The sequence below is a fragment of the Cebidichthys violaceus genome, unplaced genomic scaffold (genome assembly GCF_023349555.1).
Source record: "Cebidichthys violaceus isolate CVI_PGR_0920_01 unplaced genomic scaffold, fCebVio1.0.p SCAF_19, whole genome shotgun sequence".
NCBI classification, from domain to species: Eukaryota; Metazoa; Chordata; class Actinopteri; order Perciformes; family Stichaeidae; genus Cebidichthys; species Cebidichthys violaceus.
The window spans coordinates 6451954-6468352 of NW_027176361.1; the positions used below are offsets into that span (position 1 = coordinate 6451954).

General features: G+C 39.8%; 1 protein-coding gene across 2 annotated transcripts in view; it reads left to right on the forward strand.

Annotated features, from left to right (window-relative positions):
- The window catches only part of LOC137874606 (multiple PDZ domain protein), a 43949-nt gene that overhangs the window by 13693 nt on the left and 13857 nt on the right, over positions 1 to 16399 (forward strand). Inside the window, exons 13-28 of one of the 2 annotated variants that reach the window (XM_068713385.1) lie at positions 118 to 197; positions 409 to 555; positions 857 to 1027; positions 1741 to 1926; positions 2404 to 2613; positions 3624 to 3782; positions 4072 to 4224; positions 6129 to 6473; positions 6893 to 7004; positions 7894 to 8092; positions 9449 to 9490; positions 10705 to 10812; positions 11300 to 11380; positions 11589 to 11766; positions 11946 to 12056; positions 15768 to 15830. In XM_068713385.1, the coding sequence (XP_068569486.1) occupies positions 118 to 197; positions 409 to 555; positions 857 to 1027; positions 1741 to 1926; positions 2404 to 2613; positions 3624 to 3782; positions 4072 to 4224; positions 6129 to 6473; positions 6893 to 7004; positions 7894 to 8092; positions 9449 to 9490; positions 10705 to 10812; positions 11300 to 11380; positions 11589 to 11766; positions 11946 to 12056; positions 15768 to 15830 (2345 nt within the window). The remainder of the gene's footprint in view (positions 1 to 117; positions 198 to 408; positions 556 to 856; positions 1028 to 1740; positions 1927 to 2403; positions 2614 to 3623; positions 3783 to 4071; positions 4225 to 6128; positions 6474 to 6892; positions 7005 to 7893; positions 8093 to 9448; positions 9491 to 10704; positions 10813 to 11299; positions 11381 to 11588; positions 11767 to 11945; positions 12057 to 15767; positions 15831 to 16399) is intronic. The other variant, XM_068713386.1, reaches the window with a different exon arrangement.

A 16399-nucleotide genomic window follows, 5' to 3' on the forward strand; every position in this document is an offset into this window, starting at 1 on the left:
GAAGCACAGATCAACGTTTTTGTTTCAGAAGGTCTGATCTTGAAGTCAACATAAGTACTTTGCAAATAGTTTGAAATTTTGTATCGCGTATTCCTACTTTTGTCTTGTTATCAAAAGGGATGGAGCCAACACCCTTTGAAGAGGAAGATCTAATGAAGAAGTGGCAAGAAATTCTGGGTCCAAGTAATGAAGTTGTAGTAAGTTTCTTTTTCAAAGTGAATTTGTTTCTCTCATCCATCAAAATGTACTTGCCAGAACTTGGTTCCAGGGCATTTGCTTCATGATGGTAAACAGCTCAAAACTGGCATCTTAAAAAGAAGGATGACCTTACTCGGCAAAATTAATTGAGTCATTAATACAATTTGTTTCATATGCTGGCTGAAATGTGATTTCTTGTTTCTATAACAGGTGGCACAGGTGGAGAAGTTTAGTGAGAACAGTGGGCTGGGCATCAGTCTAGAAGCCAACAGTGGGCATCATTACATCCGCTCTGTTCTACCTGAGGGACCTGTTGGTCGCTGTAGCAAGCTGTTCAGTGGAGATGAACTGCTCGAGGTGTGTGCCCCTAAATGAAAGAGAGCAATTCATTATCAACAGTGTAGACCTTTTCATATTGCATTTCCCATTTTTGCCATTACCACTTATAAGTTACTTTGATATACTACAAATACCAGAGCTAAAAGGTGGCCAGAGACACGACTCCATATGAATGCTAATGTGGCTCAATGCCTGCTGGATGTGTAAACATGCAACGGATTGCTGACAAGAAAAAGAAAGAAAGAAATGAACGCTGCTTTAAACCATTGCTACGGAACCAAGTTTTGAATGAAGCTAATATTAGCCTCTCCTTTTGTAGGTCAATGGTTTATCCCTGATTGGTGAAACCCACAAGGAAGTAGTCAGAATCTTGAAGGAGCTTCCACTTTGCGTAAACATGACATGCTGTAGGCCCGCCCCTCACCTGCAGACCGACATGGATGCTGTCCAACCGGAATCAGAGACTTTGTCAACAACGTCAAAATTAAAGGTACTGCATTTGCACTGCTGATTTACTCCTATGTATTATTTTTTTTAAATGTACATTTTTCAAATTTCATAACGCATCATTACATAGAATTTGTCAAGTATTGTTATGTTAAGAAAGAAAGCTTGAGCAAGTGACTGAAGGAGCTTGTGGCTATAATCATGCGGGGTATTGCAGCAGATGACTCTTATAAGTAGGTAGGGAAACTCCCTGCATCCTCTCGAAATGCAGTAATGTGAATCATGAAAAATGTTTCCCCGCCTCTGCATATTAACCAGGGAATATGATTGAGGAGCAATACTCCTAAAGTCCTCCTCTGTTATAACCCATCAACTGTTATTAGCTTAGCCCATGTGTCAATCGCTCCATTGGCTTTCCACATTGTCAACGATGATGGATAAAGACTTAACAATACACAGGGGAGGCTGAAAGTTTATTAAGACCAATTCTAGTGAAACCTCAGCAGCAGCAGCCAGCAACATTTGCAAGAGATATGAGACATCAAAAGCGGCTTCCCTTTGGGGACGGGGTTTTCATCTTTCCAGCTTTATCTGTGATAATGTACGAAGGCCCTGGCACCCCAAAGATATTTCCCTTTCATCTGCTGCCAGTAACCTGAGCCAGAGACACAACTAGAGGGTAGCAGTCTATGGGGTTGGGAGTTAAAGTGACGAAGGCATGCTGTTACATAGAGATTTTGGGATTTTGCTCTGCAGAAACAAATAGACCTGAGCAGCGCACTGGTTGCTGAAGACTCAGAGGTGAATGTAGCGGCGGCGGCACAGGATAATGTGACAGAGGAGGCGATAGGATCTTCTTTGGCTATGTGGGAATTGGAGATCCAGAACATCGAGCTTGAGAAGGGAGAAGGGGGATTGGGATTCAGCATTCTGGACTACCAGGTGGGAAATCTTCCTGGGATTTATAGTTGTAATTCTTTTTTTTTTTTTAACACCAACGTATTGGTACTTTTATAGATCTTATATTTGTTACTATTTTACAACAACATATTTGTACTTGTATATATATTGTTGTATTTATTTCCATCATAAACATATGGAACAGTAAATTCCATCTCAAGGAAAGCAATACGTAACATTTAAATTCATACTCTTATAACACTTTTTATATTTTGGAGTATTGTTTTGTTTTTTTATCCATATTTAAATGCTTCTTCTGACAGTCATACAAGTATCTCCACAGAAAAAAAGAACATACTGGATCACGCTAACCTTACTTATTTAGGCCTTTGTATTCCTTGTGGAAGTTATATTACTAGACAAATAAGTTAAATTACCTGTAATTTCCATATAAGTCTAAGGCTGTGATAGTTTACCTTTTGACATCTTCTTAATTTTACCGGACCGGACTTGCCATAGGACCCACTGGACCCCACCAAGACGGTGATCGTGATTCGCTCTCTGGTTCCCAGCGGTGTGGCCGAACAGGATGGCAGACTGTTGCCAGGAGACCGACTCATATACGTTAACACCACCGACCTAGAGAACGCCAACCTGGAGGACGCTGTCCAGGCCCTGAAGGGAGCCAACCTCGGCAAGGTCCAGATAGGAGTTGCCAAGCCACTGCCTGTAAGCATTAAACAAAGTATTTCTTATTTGTATGCCTGTATCTGTTGGGGTTACTACAAGTTTTATACATATTGCTTTTTTTGTCTTTTTGGTAAATCTTTCAGCATGTCAGGGATTTGTCACAGTGTGTATGCGAGGTTGTGAGTCAGGTTGTCTCTATATCATGTGACATAGGATCTAGTCGTGAGGGTTCAACTTACGAGGGCATGCATTTTTCATCCAGGAAAAAGAAGTGGAGGTTGGCTGCATGGTGTAGCATTCCACCCGCTGCTCATTCAGTGGCGGCGACCAGCCTGAAAAGCTCTGCGCCCTTTGTTTCATATATTCTGTTATTGAATTTTCCAAGAGCACATACCCTCTTGTACACTTAAACACACTGGGGCACCTGTCAAAATATTGGGTCGGTCCAACGGCGTGTTCATCGCTCCAGGCCCCTGTACTCCTCGAACGAGATGTTTCTCTCTGCAAAACTGCATTTTTCCAGCTTTAGAGCTACATTTCTCCTGTATTGAGTCTGTGGATGGAATACACAGTGAGACATCTGGGCTGCCAAGGTTAGCTGGATTACAGAGCTGTAGCAAGCCTATGTGGACTAATCCAACTCTCCTGCAGGACGTGGAATGCACCTCTGAGGGGTGTTTTGGGGTATTGCTTCTCAAAATTGAGTCTGACAGTGTGCATTCTCGGTTTTCTTACATCTACCCCAGCTGCATGCTTTACAAAATCAATATCAAGAGCTACTACTAAAGAAAACATACTTTCTTTTAAGAAGAGATTCATAATTCAAAGAGAGTCATGAATGTGCCGTTTTGAACACTTGTGCACCAAGATCAATATTAAACTCCATAATAAGTGTATACAAATCTGAGTAACTTCTAACATCTAACACCTAACATCATTTTCATTCCATACTAATTTATTTGTACTTGATTTGGTCACAAAAATAAATAAAATCAAAAATCAAATTATATGAAACTGGAGACACTGAAAGAATTTCTCCACTTTCCTAGGGAATATGTGGATATTCCCACTCTCCACACCCATATGGTGAGCAGGAAATTACTTCATCATCCACCATCCATTCATTTGACTTCATAAATATTTGGGTTGAAGAAGGAGAGGAAGAAGGACTGACTGAGGGCATCGTTTACCGAGCAGAGCCAGCATTGGTTAGTTAGCTTTTGGGAAAGTGGAAAACAGATTGTACTAAACATGTGATATTTGCTTCTGCCTATTTTTTACCAAGAGATCTGTTTGTTTGTAGTCATGCATAGAGTTATCTTATACAAGCATTGTCCTGACAAATAGATTAAGGTATTAATTAAGGGATACATACAGTATATGTTGTATTTTGTAGTTGGAAAAGCTGTCTGTGCTTAGATAGTCCACCAAATTGACCAATATTTAAGGCCCGTTTAGTGTCCCAGTTGGTTACGCTACTTCCGTTCGTTATCACAGATTGACACCTGCGAAGCAGACCTGTCTGATGAAAAGGTGTTAGATCTTACTTACTCTGGGATAGAGGACGACACTTTCCAGGCATCCATGATTGCTCTTCATGGTAGCAGCTGTAGTGCAGACCTGGATTACCTGCACTCATCCACTCCCAAGGTAAGCAGCACAGGAAATCCACAGCTGAAACCGAAAGCACAGCTTGAAAGCATTCTCTTATTTCATTAAATGGTACTGCAGCAGTAATTTCCCTTTGTCACAATAACTATACAATACAGCATGTAGTCATTTTTCTTTCTTTTTTTGCTAGCGAGAGTCAAAATGTCATGAGAAGTGTTCGTTTTTTTCCTTGGTAAGGCAGAAACAACATTATTTGTTGTTATATGGGGATTGTAGCTGTGGCTGCTTTTGTTGTTCTGGCTGCCCAAGAGCAGCAGCGACTCCCCAAATGGATATGGAAGCATTAAGGAAAATAAACAAAGAAGAGCAAGAAGCACACAAACTGTTTTTCCAAAAAGTCACAGCTGACCTTATTTGTCAGGCCTTCCGAAGACATTTCTACTATAATAGGGCAGCCTAGAGGGATAGACACGGGCCAGGACAACGTGGGGCATTTTATAGTGTTGGGGGATTTCACAAAATCGGTTTAAAATGTTTGTATGAGGTCAGACAGCTCAGTCTTCTTGTGAAGATGAACCGTTTTCCTCCCCTAAGCTCTAGAGAGAGGCAACAAGTCTGTTGATACATGTTAGATCGACTACAGTGACAGTAACTGGCGGACCAGCTCTTTTCAGACTTGCTTGACAGTATCTAAGGTGATATTTTCTGAGGAATATAAATGATTTCTTCTTTCTGGTCCACATCTATAAAGGTCAACTGGTTGTTAAAGACCAAATGAGTGAGTCCACCAAGTCAGCGTCCGAGACACTGTCATTAAACCAGTGACAGCGATATATTACAGCTGTGCTACTTGGAACTACTTTGAAGGGACTCATCCATGTGCTCATGCATTGGTTGTTCTGTTCAAGACCATAGAAAAATATATTTGAAGTCTATTGAAAGGCACTCGAGTATAATTTCTCCCTATAAGACTGTGCCCTTTTGAAACAACCAATTAGATACATTTCCCAGACCAAACCAGACCACTAATATAATTTCTTTCTATGAAATATTTTAATTTTTAAAGAAATTTAGAAAAAAGTCATGGATTTAATGGCATCTTAAGCTTTATCTGGGTACGCCTTGAGTGTGAAAATGAAAGTTTAATGTTTGAATAGTTTTTATGGTAACGACTTCATGTCATGTGTAATTAATTTTTAGAGATGCTAAAGGAAACTCTTTGATTCAGCCCTTAGATACTTGCAAAATGTTTTCTATTTGTATCACCTACCCTCTCTAAATATCTCTGCATGCTATAAATTGACTTGTACATACAGTATAGTCATGGGATTTACACATTTAAATGGTTTGAATTCACTATAGACATACCATTTACTATACAGACACTATACTATAGTGATTGCTAACTTGAACGTACACATATATACAATTTTCCCTCCTGCCTGTAAATGTCTTTTCTATTTTCATAATTGCTGACCAGGAATAGCTGAATACCTTAAGTTGTCACAGACCAGTTCACCCCAGATGTATAGCACTACCTTATTAAAATGAAACATCCTATTTCGTGTTCTACTCTACTTTTCTCCTGTCTGCTTTATTAAGCCCCACTTGTATTACGTATTTGCATATTTTAACTTTTTTTTTCTAAAGATTTATACTTCTCTTCTGGCTCCCAAAGGGAAGTGGTGGCTGAGATTCATCACTACTCAATCTGGTTCTAATAAAGTCTTAAATGCTGTTACAATAAAACTACATTTTGTGCACGGCAAGCTGAAGTTCACCAGTAATTTCCGCTGCTCTCTATTGGTCACTGATGGCTTTTCTATGGCTCATTACAAGGAGGGCGGGATGGCGACTGAGCAAGATGAATTCCCCCTGTTGGGCAATTGTCTAACTATCACAGCGGAACGTTCATTCAGCTGCTATGCTTTGTTTTACCCTAGCTGACAGCTCGCCTGGACTTGTTGGATGAGCATCCCTGCTTTCCAGCGCCGCCCGGCATTGCGGACGACACACAAGCGTTCTCCCAGGAGAAGTCGGCCTCTTTCACTCCGCCGAGCTTGAGAGGTCGTAACCCCACTTTTAATGCCATACTGAGCAGTTCTGATCAGTTCCTGGCACAGCACTCGACCCACGAAGAACCAGCGGAGAGCTCAAACTCATACAGCCCGTTCGCTGAAATAGGGACAAGATCGTCTGTCCCAGATGAACCCATGGAGTCTCTTCACTATCCGAAGGAGCCAACCATGTCTTTTGAAGATTTTGGAGATATAAAGCTCTTGATGAAGGTAAAATAATCGTCTCACAACAAACTATAGATCTGGAGGATTTCATGTATATTTAGCTTGTAGGAAATAATAAGATGAGCAATGAGTATTCTGTTAGGCTGATGAATGAGTATAATTGATTGGCATGCTGTGAACATCACAGGTATGTTGAGGTGCATTCCAAACACGACTTAATAATCATCCTTGATCGTCTTTGAAATATAATTTCTTAAGGTAACATCTAACCTCTCTCCCAGTCAGACGTGAGGCTCCTTTCAAACATTAGACAGGCAAAGTTCTAAGCTTGTTTGTTGGCAACTCATTCCCACAGCCAATCAGCTGCACCTACCTTTTCTCGAGAGACCCCTGCTTTGTTTGGAATCCGGCCTAACATTTTAATTTACTTTCATGAATAACTGTGTTGAATTATCACCCTCAAGGGCGAGGAGACTGGTGTGAAAGAATCAGCAGAAGCCGGTGACAAGGAAGTACTGACCTCAGGGAGCAATTTTGAAAGGACTATCACAGTTGTCAAGGGCAACTCCAGCCTAGGTTTGTGTTAATTTCTTCACATTCTTTGATTTGTTCTTTTATTTATTTTTCCCCTCATTCTTCACAGAAGTGTAAATGAGGTTGCTGGACTTGAAAGGCGTATTGGCCTTTACTTTTTGCGTCATATTTTTCTAAATGCCAGATTTGAAGCAAAATGACAAAAACGATTTTTTTCAGCCTGAAAGGGTAATTTCATTGCTATACAGGGTATTTCCATTTCAAAACCTACCCATGGGGCTGCTACCGGCTCAGAGAATACCAAGTTTTAGCTTCGACACGAAGGTGTTATGAAGACACTGTTTATAATTCTCAGTGCCTCATTGAAAGCAGTGCCTCATTTTGCTTTTTAGTAGTCTTTGAAGGTTTCTATTTCATGCTGAATTCAAAATGTCCACATAATACTTTGGGGTTTTGTATTTCTAATCTTTTTACCGTGTGGAACCAAATTCCACTCCTAAATAGAACATATGATGTTATTTCTTATGATATTTGCAAAAGAATCCCTTTACACTGTGCAAGGGAGTTTGAAAGTTTGAGATAGACTAGTCTCCACAAATATTATGCCACACTCTGAAGTCACTCCACGGAGAATAAATTGAAACCCATATTTGTGAATAATGTGACCGTTTCTAGGATAATTTGCTGAGACAAGAGGAAGCTTTCTTGTTTCAGAACTGATAACAATGTTGTGAATCAGATTCATTTGAAGTAAATGTACCTTTTCATCTATAATAACAGTTAGTCCTGTTTATTGGTGGCATTGTGGTTTTAAGAGAGCTCATTTATCCGTGATTGTCCTTCAATGTTAAATCTTTAAACTGTTTATTATAATTGTAATCCAAATCCAAATGTAGCAGTGTGTAACAGTTTCTTATAACATACCTCAAAGGGATGACCGTGAGCGCCATGAAAGACGGTTTAGGAATGCTGATCCGCAGTATAATCCACGGTGGATCCATTAGCCGTGACGGACGTCTGGGTGTCGGTGATCTCATCCTGGCCATCAACGGAGAGCCCACAGCCAACATGAGCAACGCTCAGGCTCGCGCCATGCTTAGACGACACTCTCTCATTGGACCAGACCTGGGGTAAGAGACTGTGATTAGAAAGCAGTGGCCACACATGTTTACACTTACTGTATTAATGAAAGGAAGTAGACGATTGTGCCACAAATGCCTTGAACAGACAGGTAGTCATTATGACACAGTCAGTTTGTGAACCAATACTAATACAATGTTTGGTAAAACATAGAAAATAAATAAATGTAAAACATATCAAGTCAAGGCTCTGAAATGTAACTGTTCAATGTTGTGTTATAGCTGTGTTTGATTTGTGCCTAAATGAATAGTAGTACAGTACAACATAGATACGACTGTGATTTAAATGATTTAAAGAGCATTACCTTATTAGTTTGATTGTCACTGACCTCTAAACTCTGCTGGTCTGATTTCATCATTGTTTTCTGATTCACAGTACACTGCATAATGCATTCCTCTTCACAAAGCAGTTGTTTAACACCCTTGCTGCAAGGATACAATATTGTTGTACTAGTTTGTATTAGCAATTAGAAATCTGAGGGAAAAAAATCATACTTAGCATTCTGTGCCAACTTTTAGTCCCTGAGTTTTAAATTTTCTGTACTGCAAACATAATTTGTTTGGTAGTGAACAAGCAAGGTCTTCTGAAGTTGGTCTTTGCTTTTGAAAGATTAATGCTGGTGAGATATTTAGTATTGGTATAACTCTAGAAACTGGTAGAGCTGCCCAGTATTTTCCCCACACCGGTATACCTCAAGGTCCAACCTCAATTACATCAGTATTGCTTAAAGGGGACATGAAAAACTTACTTTTCAGTGCTTCTGCACATACATTTCGAGTGCCTACCAACCCACAAACTGTGAAATAAGATAAACCAGTCAGTTTTATTATGGGCTGCCTCGATCAGAAAACATATGGTTCAAAAAGCTATTAAGTTTTGTCTCCCCTTCCTATGTTAATTGCAGGCTCATTAGAATATCTCCAACCACGGCTTGAGAAATACATTTGCAAGCCACTCAGGGCAGCTTGGGCTTATTCAGGAGTGCAGCTTAAAGAGACAGGCACTAAAATAAAGTGTTTCAGACACAGGGTGAATACAGGTATATTCAGATGAACAGTATGAACATTAAAAGCATGTAAATGTGTTCTAGTAGAAACCCAAAATACAAGTATGAACCTGAGTATGTCCCCTTTAAATGCAAGCCTTACAAACAATACATGTTGATGTAATTAAAGCATATGATATTCTATAGTTAGAATATGCACACAGCAAAACTCAGATGTTGCATCAAAGGAGTTACTGTTCCACAAGAAAATTGGATGTGTTGTTTCACAAGTTCTGCTTGCTGAACTGAACTTGCCGGTTTGTTAGCTCCGGTGCATAAAAGCCAACTCTTCACATTCTAGATCTGCTTGTGCACCTGAGGACGATCTGTGCCCATTTTATGTGTGAGTATGACTAACTTCCACACTGGTGGTGTTTTTCGGCAAGAAGCTGCCATCTCTGGTTTCCTTCCTCTCGTTCTCTCCATCTGCCGACAGGCTTCATTACAGTCTGTTAAGGAGCTTTATCCAGACGCAGAATTAGACAGCCAGCTCCATTTAGAGGAGTGTCAAAACAATGATAACAGCAAAGTATAATTGATGAAGATATGCTTCTGAATGTCATTCCGATTGGCTGATTCACATTTTGATTACGTTGACCACTGCACTGTGTATTAACCAACATTTATTCAAAATCTGTCTTGTGCCAACAACACTTACAATCACACACACACACACACACACATATATATATATAGTCAAAATGATGTCTGGATAAATCTTGATAGACTGCACCACTTACCGACTTACCTTGCTGCATAACTTATCATTTTTTATTTCTGTGACTAACATTTTCAGTCATTACATGGATGTTTTCTCTCTTACCATTTAACAGTTTTTAACTCACTGCTTTTCTATTAACCATTGGTATTTAAGCTCCGCCACGTCTCTCTCTGCATGCTGGGATGTTGTCACTAAAGTGACTCATCAAATTTCATTATTTCACTGGGATTGGTTTTCCTCTCTGTCTGCATGCTATCATGTTAAAATAAAATCAACCCCTTCTGTTGAAGATCTGTCAGCTTCACTTTAAATGTGTTTAATGTGCCCTTCAGAATCAACTTCACTCTGAATTGTTTGGAAATGGGACTTTAAATGGGTGTCACATTTTGTCAGCTCTCTTTTGGTTCATTTCTTAACACAAATTAGTAATCTGCCCATGAATCTATGATGGATATGCCCTTCCGATTTGACACATGTTCATTACACAGAAGGTGATAGAAGACTTGATTTGCTCAGACATTTATGAAGGTAAACATCTGTTTTGAAGCAAGTTTCTGAATGTAAATAAGCAGATTTAAAAGAGGCTCTTTTGTTCAGTGCTTTAATAGCTGTTTGCACTTGAAATGCCAGTTCTTCTCTTTTTTAGGTCAAATTACCGTGTGGGTTTAGTGAACAGGGGCATAATTACCACTAAGGAAGGTGATGGAAAGCTTAAAAATGGGGGCATGCCAAGTCGTTTGCTTTAAGAAATGTTCAACTCATTTGTGTGTCTGTGCTTGTGCGCTTGTGTGTGTGTGTGTGTGTGTGTGTGTGTGTGTGTGTGTGTGTGTGCGCAGCATTACATATGTTCCAGCAGAGTATCTGGAGGAGTACAAGGCCAGCCTAGAGCCGGCTAAAGAGGATCTCTTCTGTGAAACGGCTCCAGTCCCAGGAGCAGATCCAAAGTATGTCCTCATGTTCGACCTCAGTAACTTGTGTTGTGTGATTACACTTTGAAACTGGTCACCTTAGAATGTGCCCTGTTGAGAGTCCTTATAAACAAACCACTTATTTTTACATTCAGTGACCAAAGCACATTGGGCCCCAAACAGTGTGTACGCACAAATCCAGCATTCATCAATATTTTTTATTTATATTATATATTGAATTTGTTTGTACTCTGTATCCATAAGGTCTTACAAACAAGTGTTATTTCCTTTTTTCCAACAACAATGCAAAGCCAATTTTTTGACGGTGCAATGTTTTCATGCATGTTTGCTAGCTAAGCTTCTTCACGTGTTACAGCTACCACCAGCTGATCAGTGGTTTAGCATGAAATAAAACAGTGACCCACTTGTAAAAACATTGCTACATCGCACTACTTGTGTTGTTGTCCCTAGAGCTTTCTTTACAATTTTACCAAACTTTTTCCTTCCATCTTTGTCGATCTAGAGATATTCCGAGCCTCCCTGAACGGGAAGATGGCGAGGGAGAGGAGAGTGCCGCTTATAGCAACTGGAACCAACCTAGGAAGTGAGTACCCACTGTATTTACGCATCTCATCTAATTTTGTGAACATGTCTATGACAGACATGGTTTGCAGAACTTTATATGAAAGAATGATTGCTGAAGCATTGACACAAAAAGAAACTAAACTAAAAAGTAGAATTCTGAGATAAAAAAAACATTATTTTCTGTCCAGCATACAAAATTAAAAATCTAGCCTGCGTACCTTCCTCAGAGTGGAGCTCTTCCGAGCGCCAGGCAAGTCCTTGGGTATCAGTATCGTCGGGGGCCGAGGGATGGGCAGCCGGCTGAGCAATGGAGAGGTGATGAGGGGCATTTTTATCAAGCACATCCTGGAGGACAGTCCTGCTGGACAGAACGGGACCCTGAAGACCGGAGACAGAATCGTAGAGGTAAAGGAAAGTGAGGGTTAGATTTGAATCAATCAGGAAGTTTTCTTTTCGGACAAATTACTTCCCATGGTATTTGATTAATGTGCAGTCATTTGAGAGAACCAAAAATCCTTGAGGAGGGTTTGAAATCATGAAAAAAAAAAAAAACCACTCATATTGTTCCCTAAAATGTGTGTCAGGTGGATGGAGCAGATCTAAGAGATGCTAGTCACGAGGAGGCAGTGGAGGCCATACGCAGGGCAGGCAACCCTGTGTCCTTCTTGGTCCAGAGTATTATCCACAGGCCCAGGGTAAGTCTGTATAATAGCGTCAAACTAATTGCCAGTAAATAATCTAAAGGTCACAATTTCCTTTTCCATTTTCATGTCATGTAAAGGCTAATCCGCAAAGCCCATTTAGGGCACTTTCAAAAACCACAATGTAAAAATATGCAACCCCTGTAGCATCCGCTTTGCATTTGATTGTTAAATGCCATTTTTAAATATTTTATGAGAGCAAAAATAAACCCTGTGTGTCTCTAATTGCGACACTCATTGAAACCATATCAACATCGTTTGTTGTTTGAAAGTGCCCTCAGGCTTTTAAAGTAGTTTCCCGCTGGGTCTCTAATTGGTTTGGCTCCAGTGTCAGATCTCTCATAGTCAATCACTTGCATTGTCATCTATGAGATATTCCCACTTGCTTTCCTTAACATTCTGGTCACTCATTAAAGCCTTGTAGCAACTCATAATGTGATGTAGCACGTGGAGAAGAAAGACACGAAGAGGGGTAAGAAATCACGTTAAAGGAGAATCACGCTCAACAGTGGTGACTCTAAAAATATTAAAAAAAAAAAAATTCTAATAACAACAACAGGCAGCTGTTTTGAAAAAAACAAAAACCTAAAATCCACTGTATGCTAAATGTCCAGCACCAAACAGCAGACAAAGTTAGTAACTAGCTGGTAACAGCAGTAGAGTATTTAACTATTAACTAAGCAGCCAGATATTTCCCTCAGCAGCTAAAGGAGAGAGAATATTGGATATTGCTAATTATTTTGTCTATAAATTCTATAAAGCTCACCAATTTTTCATGATAACACAGCAGGTTTTGTTACCTTTGGACAGGGCAAAGCTAACGTTAGCTGTATTTCCAGTCTTTATGATAAGCTAAGCTAACCATCTGCTGGCTGTCGCTTCTTATTTAGGATACAGACATGAGAATGGGATCTAATCTAATTTGCAGCGAGAAAACAATTGATTATATTTCCTTATGTTAAGAGTTCATACTTCAGTGACTACATTATGAGTTGCCTCAAACCTGCATCTATATGTTCCTCCGCACTGCTTTCTCAGCCTGGGTCAATATATAACCGAGCCCCATCGTCTGCTGTAGAGAAACACACCGCCGCTTTCACATGCATGCCACATCGCACATGTCAGGTACTCTGTCTCCCTCTTTTTGCCTCTCATTTCTGTTGCATCAGCTATCCATCACAGTTAATCTGTGTTGCATTATCTCTCCTGCCTCCGCTTCCGTTCCGTCTCTCAAACTGTTAGCTGAGTCTTTCTTTTTAACTGCATCTTTGACTTTGATACACACATAATGTGTGTATTGACAGAAATGAAGACAAAGTAGAATTGGAGGTTCCTTCTGGGAGAAAAAAAAAAGAAACATGGGAGACGCAGACATCCTATTTAGTTTTCTATCACAGAGTTATCTAACTATAACAATGACACCGCCCACAATTTAGTTTTTCATCAAAAGGCTGAGCAAATGGCAGTAGCACGTTTTGTTTGGAAAACCTCTGTGCTGAAAGTGTGTAATGTTGACATTCAATACACAATGCAATCTCACCATGGGGGTTATTGAAATTTCATCGCTATATTTTATAAAGGACTTCATCAAGTAAACAATAGAAAAGCAAATAAGGAAATCAATCGTACCTGTGTTACTAGGCGGCTGTCAAAATGTGCTCAAGACTGCTTCAACCCAACAAATATAGGAAGAAGACATCGTTTCAATTCACTATAAAGTCACCGATATTGAGTTGCAGCTCCACTAAAATGCATAACGATGGCCCGAACAGTTTCAAGACATATTATTTTGATTGGATGATACCTCTCAGTGCTGTAGGCAGGTCAGTAATGCCGTTTTTAAATGCAGCCACTGGGGTCCACCAAGAGAGTATAATAGCACATCCATGCTGTCTCCCTTTAAGTTTCAAATCTTTCTCTTGTAAGCAGTGAATAATCTCAACGTAGCCTGGAGGAATCTTTGAAACATTTTGTTAAAGTATTTCAGAGAAAGCGGCTTTGCTCTGATTTTTTTTGATGTGGAGGAATGGCTGTCCTCAAGGAAGCCGCTTGCTTTAATGGTTACTCATTTAAATAAAACCTGAGGTGCCTCTGTCCTCCAAACACTCCCCTCCTTTTTTTTTTCCTCCCGAGTGGCCTCCGATTAAATTTTGTCACAAAGACTCAGCCGTCATATTAAATATTCGTCATGTTGTCAGCTCGTTGGTCCTGTGTGTTGCTCTTAGAGGCCGCCCCTGCCCTTTCTGCAGCTAAATAGCCACCGGGGGTCAAGCCTTTGCTGCACTAATCAAACCTACTTAGCACCTGCCTTCCCTCAGGTTAGAAAGCTACCCCATGTCTATGTCTGCCTGCTTGTGTATGAGTATGTCTTTCACTTGACCTGTGCTGCTTTGACTTGTTAAAATGGTGTTAACAATGAGCTGCATGACATGAGAGAAGAAGCCTACATGTGTTTGTGTGGATTCTAGGGTTAAACATTAAAAGTAATTCAGTTTCAGTCTGCATGCAGGTTTACCACCTCAGGGCATTTCATTCATTGTCATGATAGCCATGAGTTGGAACACATTTTATGTTAATTGTTCCAAATGCCAAACTTTTATTTTCCTTTATGGTAAACCATATGGAAGCCCTGAGAGGCAAGTGAGAAAACTATTTCTTGGGATCTGTTTTTAAGTCTGCTCTAAATAGCTTTTATGTCTTAAGAACAGGTGAACAAAAGGCCACCTTTTTTTAATGTGTGAAACAGGTGAAAGTTTCCCTTTAGCTCATTCTTCTGTGTTTTTATTTCTCCATGCACTCTAAACACAAGAAAACAGGAACGCTGTTAGTCCTCTTTCCATGGAATAGTGGTGCACTTCAGCCTCTACAGCCCGAAATAAGAATAAAAAATAAAATGTAATGCTTGTGGAAACATTTTTTTTTCACCATTTTTCATAACTGAAAAAAAAATAACTTAGAAAAATTGGGAACTTAAAAAGACTATCCTGGCAAAACCTTATTTCTCCTATTCTTAAGTCATAACCACAGGGGAGAAAACAAAGTGAAATCTTAGTCAAAGCTTTTACTATTAGTGAAATTTATTTTTCTCCTGTACCCAGCTTTTGAAGGTCCAATTCTTTGTGAATTATCCCTCAAACATTCTCCTGAGTGTCTCACTGCCAATGTAACGAAGACAACTTGATAAGACAGTGTAATGTGAAGAACTGTAAACTGCAATATAATTTTTGACTTTTTGGCAAAGTCCTTTAAACTCAATCATTGCAGAGAAATGTTCAAAATTGGATGCTCATGTGGGGTTGGATAAGCTCTTTCACTCAACGCATCATTATGTTGGCGTGGTTGTGTGTGTTTGTGTGAGTGAGTGTGGTTTTGCCAAGACTTTTTTTTCTTCTTTAAAAAAAAAAAAAAGTCTTCTTCATGTTTTTCTTCATTTAAAAAAAATGTGTCTTTTTCTTCAGTAGCATCATTTCTAAACAGATGGTTTTTCATGGAACAGCATATGGTCCAGATTTTATTCATTCAGAACACTTTTGACTTTGTATGAACTCATTAATATTAATGGGATTTAAACATGATTCAGTGTCGTCCGCTGTATGGCGTTATGAATATGCTTTCCATAATACGTGACCCAAATGAATTTGCTTATTGTGAGTGCCTGATGTAGAGTAGAAGGATTTACCTCTGTGTCTGTCTTATACGCCGCAGTCATCGGTAACAGACTCCAGTGAGGAGAGAGCTGCAGCTAAAACAAGGGACAACAAGGACAAGGTTGGTGTTTTCAATTACCCTCCACTGACAACTTGAATCAGTGTTTTGTATTTGTCCTTGTTCCACTTGTCAACTTTGGGAAAAGTGTTGCTCACCACAATCGGAATCAGGTTTGATCACATCAACAGCACCTGCGTTCAACTTTTCACCAAGAACCCAATATGTCTGTCATACGTCTGTCGATAGATGTGGGTATCTGTCAGAAATGTGCTGTCTTCTAAAGTTCTTGCCCTTTGTCTCTTTTCCGTAGGAGGGTTACAGTCACAGTAGACTTTTCCTCCGTCTCTCCCCAACTAACCCTTTCACTCCTACCCCGTTTAAGGTTTGTGGGTCCCTGTGTTGTGCTTTCCACTTTCCCTTTCTGTGTATGCTCGTGCAGATATGTCGATTCGGCATGATACAGTTCATGCGTTGGATCTATTCTGACATGCTCTGCCTGCGTACACTCTTACATGTCCTAACATCTCTCGCCGTCTGATTCCCTGAAATCAGAACATGTTGTGATCTTTTTGTCTTTTGCATTGTGTTACTTCTTTTTAAAAGACAACAGAATTGATACTCACTTCATT